Source organism: Nematolebias whitei, chromosome 7, assembly GCF_014905685.2.
Source record: "Nematolebias whitei isolate Nwh7 chromosome 7, NemWhi1, whole genome shotgun sequence".
NCBI classification, from domain to species: domain Eukaryota; kingdom Metazoa; phylum Chordata; class Actinopteri; order Cyprinodontiformes; family Rivulidae; genus Nematolebias; species Nematolebias whitei.
In genome coordinates this window covers 32,038,341-32,041,420 of record NC_056504.1, presented here as the reverse complement: position 1 = coordinate 32,041,420, position 3,080 = coordinate 32,038,341, and the positions used below count along the sequence as shown (strand labels likewise).

The 3,080-nt window shown below is 39.3% G+C and overlaps 1 protein-coding gene and 1 pseudogene across 1 annotated transcript in view; one reads left to right on the top strand and one right to left on the bottom strand.

Moving 5' to 3' along the window:
• Positions 1–2,686, bottom strand: part of park7 (parkinson protein 7) — an 8,077-nt gene extending 5,391 nt beyond the window's left edge. Inside the window, exons 1-3 of the mRNA XM_037679399.1 lie at positions 2,525–2,686; positions 1,922–2,023; positions 1,604–1,663 (exon numbers count right to left, since the gene is read on the bottom strand). Coding sequence (XP_037535327.1) covers positions 1,604–1,663; positions 1,922–2,023; positions 2,525–2,614 — 252 coding nt within the window. The 5' untranslated portion in view covers positions 2,615–2,686. The remainder of the gene's footprint in view (positions 1–1,603; positions 1,664–1,921; positions 2,024–2,524) is intronic.
• The window catches only part of LOC119412772, a 16,162-nt pseudogene that overhangs the window by 10,262 nt on the left and 2,820 nt on the right, over positions 1–3,080 (top strand).

Below are 3,080 nucleotides of genomic sequence, written 5' to 3'. Positions count from 1 at the left end.
CACACACACACACACACACACACACACACACACACACACACACACACTAATAGCATTAAAATTGATAAGCTATGACACACACACAAATTGTCTCTGATTATTTTCACACAATTAGGTTATCCTATCAAGCACTAAGGAGAAGGCCTTTCAAACAGCTTCCAAGAGTGTGAATAATGGAAAACTTCACACGTAAGTACTGTATTGATTGCTGATTACTACTGGCTGGCTATATAAACGATTTATAATATGAACAAAAACTGGCAGCACGGTGGTGCAGTTGGGTCGTCAGCTTGAATCCCATCCAAGGAGCCATTCTGGGTGGAGCTTGCATGTTCTCTCCGTGCATGCGTGGGGTTTTCTCCTGGTACTCCGGTTTCCTCCCACATACCAAAAACATGCATGTTAGGCTGATTGGCAACTCTAAATTGTCTCTAGGTGTGAGCGACAGAGTGAATAGTTGTTTGTCTCCATGTGTCCCTGTGATTGACTGGAGACCTGTCCAGGGTGTCCCCACCACTTGCACAGTGATAGTTGGATATGGGTACCAGTGACCCCCTTGGCCCGAAAAGGAAGAAGCAGGTAAAAGATAATGGATGAATGGATGGAAGAACAAAAACTATTTCCTAGCACCTTTTCAAACAGACTGCTACTGTCTGAACAGCTGCTGCAGGAACTCTTTCCTGTCACCTCGGATTGCAATCAATGTTTCTTCTGTTTTATGCACGTTTAAATCACATTTGTAACAAGAGTTTTTTCTCTTGTAGTTGTCAATCAATTTGTTTACACTGTCTTGATTATCATTTCTGACTTGTATTGTACTGTTGCTGCAAAAGAAAATTTCCATGATGGGATTATTAAAAGTATGTCTGTCTACCTGTCAAATCTGACATCACCTGAAGCGCTTCCCTTTTATATTCATGTTTCTAACTGCTTCATTCATGTATATTCACATAAATGAAGCAGAAAGCAGAATATTATATTAGTTAAGCTAATCTAGTTGTAAATCAGAAGGAAAAAAATCTGGACTTTTACCTTGGTTATCTTTGTACAGATTTTCACCCTCAAAATGACTGATCACAAAGTCATGTAGCCTTTTACAAATTGTGTGGCTTCAGTCTTGTTTATCAAGCTGCATTTATTTCCTCTTTAAGTATGTTGCAGCTTAGGGGAGTGGTGGCGTAGAGGCTAGAGAAAGTGGGCCTGTGATAGGAAGGTTGCCGGTTCAACTCCCCGGACCGATAATTTCAAAATGTGGGTGGAAAAGATGAAGCAGCCACACCAGTCTCCACCCTCATTTTTCCCTTTCTGGGCCCTTGAGCAAGGCCATTAACCTCCACCATCTGCACCCATGGGCACCCTAGATGGCAGCTCTCTGCTCCACACAGAGGGCTGTGGTAGCTCGGTGGGCTGTGGTTGCATCAGGAAGGGCATTCGGTATAAAAACAATTGCCAAGTCTTGCACACGAGTTAGTTCGCTGTGGTGACCCTGAAGAAGGGAGCAGCCGAAAGAATAAAAAATAAAAAATAAAAATGCCGCAGGGGTAGTTGGTAGCACAGGAGCCAGTGAAAATGTGTAGTACTGAGTGCTTTCTCTTTCTCTCACCTCTGCCAAATTCTTGGCGCCTGGCATCCCCCCTGGCAAGACCACAACATCATAAGGTCCCTTGAAAGAGAAACCAAATCATTATCTGACATTAAAATAAAATACTCAATGTAATTCCAGTCATGAATTTTAAACTTTAAGACCTGATTTGATTCTCGTATTCATTTTTGCTTAAAATCTCATTGATATTGTAAACAGATCTAAGATGCATATGCAGACTCTGCAGATGTGCCACTACACCTTGGGCAACAAATATTAGTAAAACAAAATGAGGGATTTGTCTCAACAAATCTTTTTGTGTGTAATTTTAAGCCCCACCAGTTTGCTGGCTTCTTCCAGACTTGCATCAGGACAGATGACGACATTTCTGCTGCACTGGACTGGCTCTTTTCCTGTCAGTCCCGCAACTGTTACTGCGATCTACAAAAACAAAATGATAAAATAAAAAAATATGAAAAATGTTAAGACCGCCAATGCAGGTTCCCAGCACAACATGGCATCATTTGTGCATTGTAAGGCTTTTATTTTGAAAGGTGAATGTAGAGGTTAAATGAGGCTGGACGTTTGAAATTTAAACTTTTAGCATCAGACTGCACTGTAAAGGTTATGAGACTCTCTACATTTAGCAAACTGCAGGCAAACAAGGATAAAATTTTACCGATTCAACAAAGAAAAATATTTGGACAAAACTATAAACTATAGCTGTATAATGTTAGCATTCAAGCATCTCGAGTTAAGCAATATTTATCATTGCATTACGTCATTAACAAGACTATTACGTCATTAATATAACTTTAAAAAGTTGCTTGAATCAGAAACTTTAAAATTACAATATTGTTGAGGTCCAGCGTGGCTATCGTAAATAAAGCAAGCAGGCTATGTTGCTAACTGTTAGCATTCTGCATCTCGTCGTGTACACACCCCGGCTCTGCGCATAATATCCACAGAAATAACTGTTTCCATCTCCTCTGCGCCTTTAGACAGGATCACTATGGCTCTCTTTCCTGCCATGGTGGTTAGCTGGCAGCTGCTTTTCTGCAGGAGTAAAGACGCTGCAACTTTAAGTCACGACTGACGCGCTGCTAGCAGGAGGAGGGTTGCCAGACAGCGTCTTTTATCCCCCTTTAATGAACACGGCACTTAATTCGTACTTGTGTAAAATAATTTACTTTTTAATTGAAATAAATCTGTTTAAACTGTAAAACAAAAATTGATTTAAAAATAGATTTTGTTCATGAAAGTAAAACATGTGTTTCCCTCCATGGGGAATACAAGAATCAGATTTTTTTTTTTTTTTTTTTTTAACTGCAATAAATGATGGCCAGTATGCACAGCTGATAATAGGATTCTTACTATATGCTTTTCTCACATATTAAATGGATTTGTAATATTTTCAAATAAATAATAAGAATTAGAAAGTTAATTTATAAGTTTTAACGCCTGATCAATTGTACCTGTAAACATTACAAAAAAAATA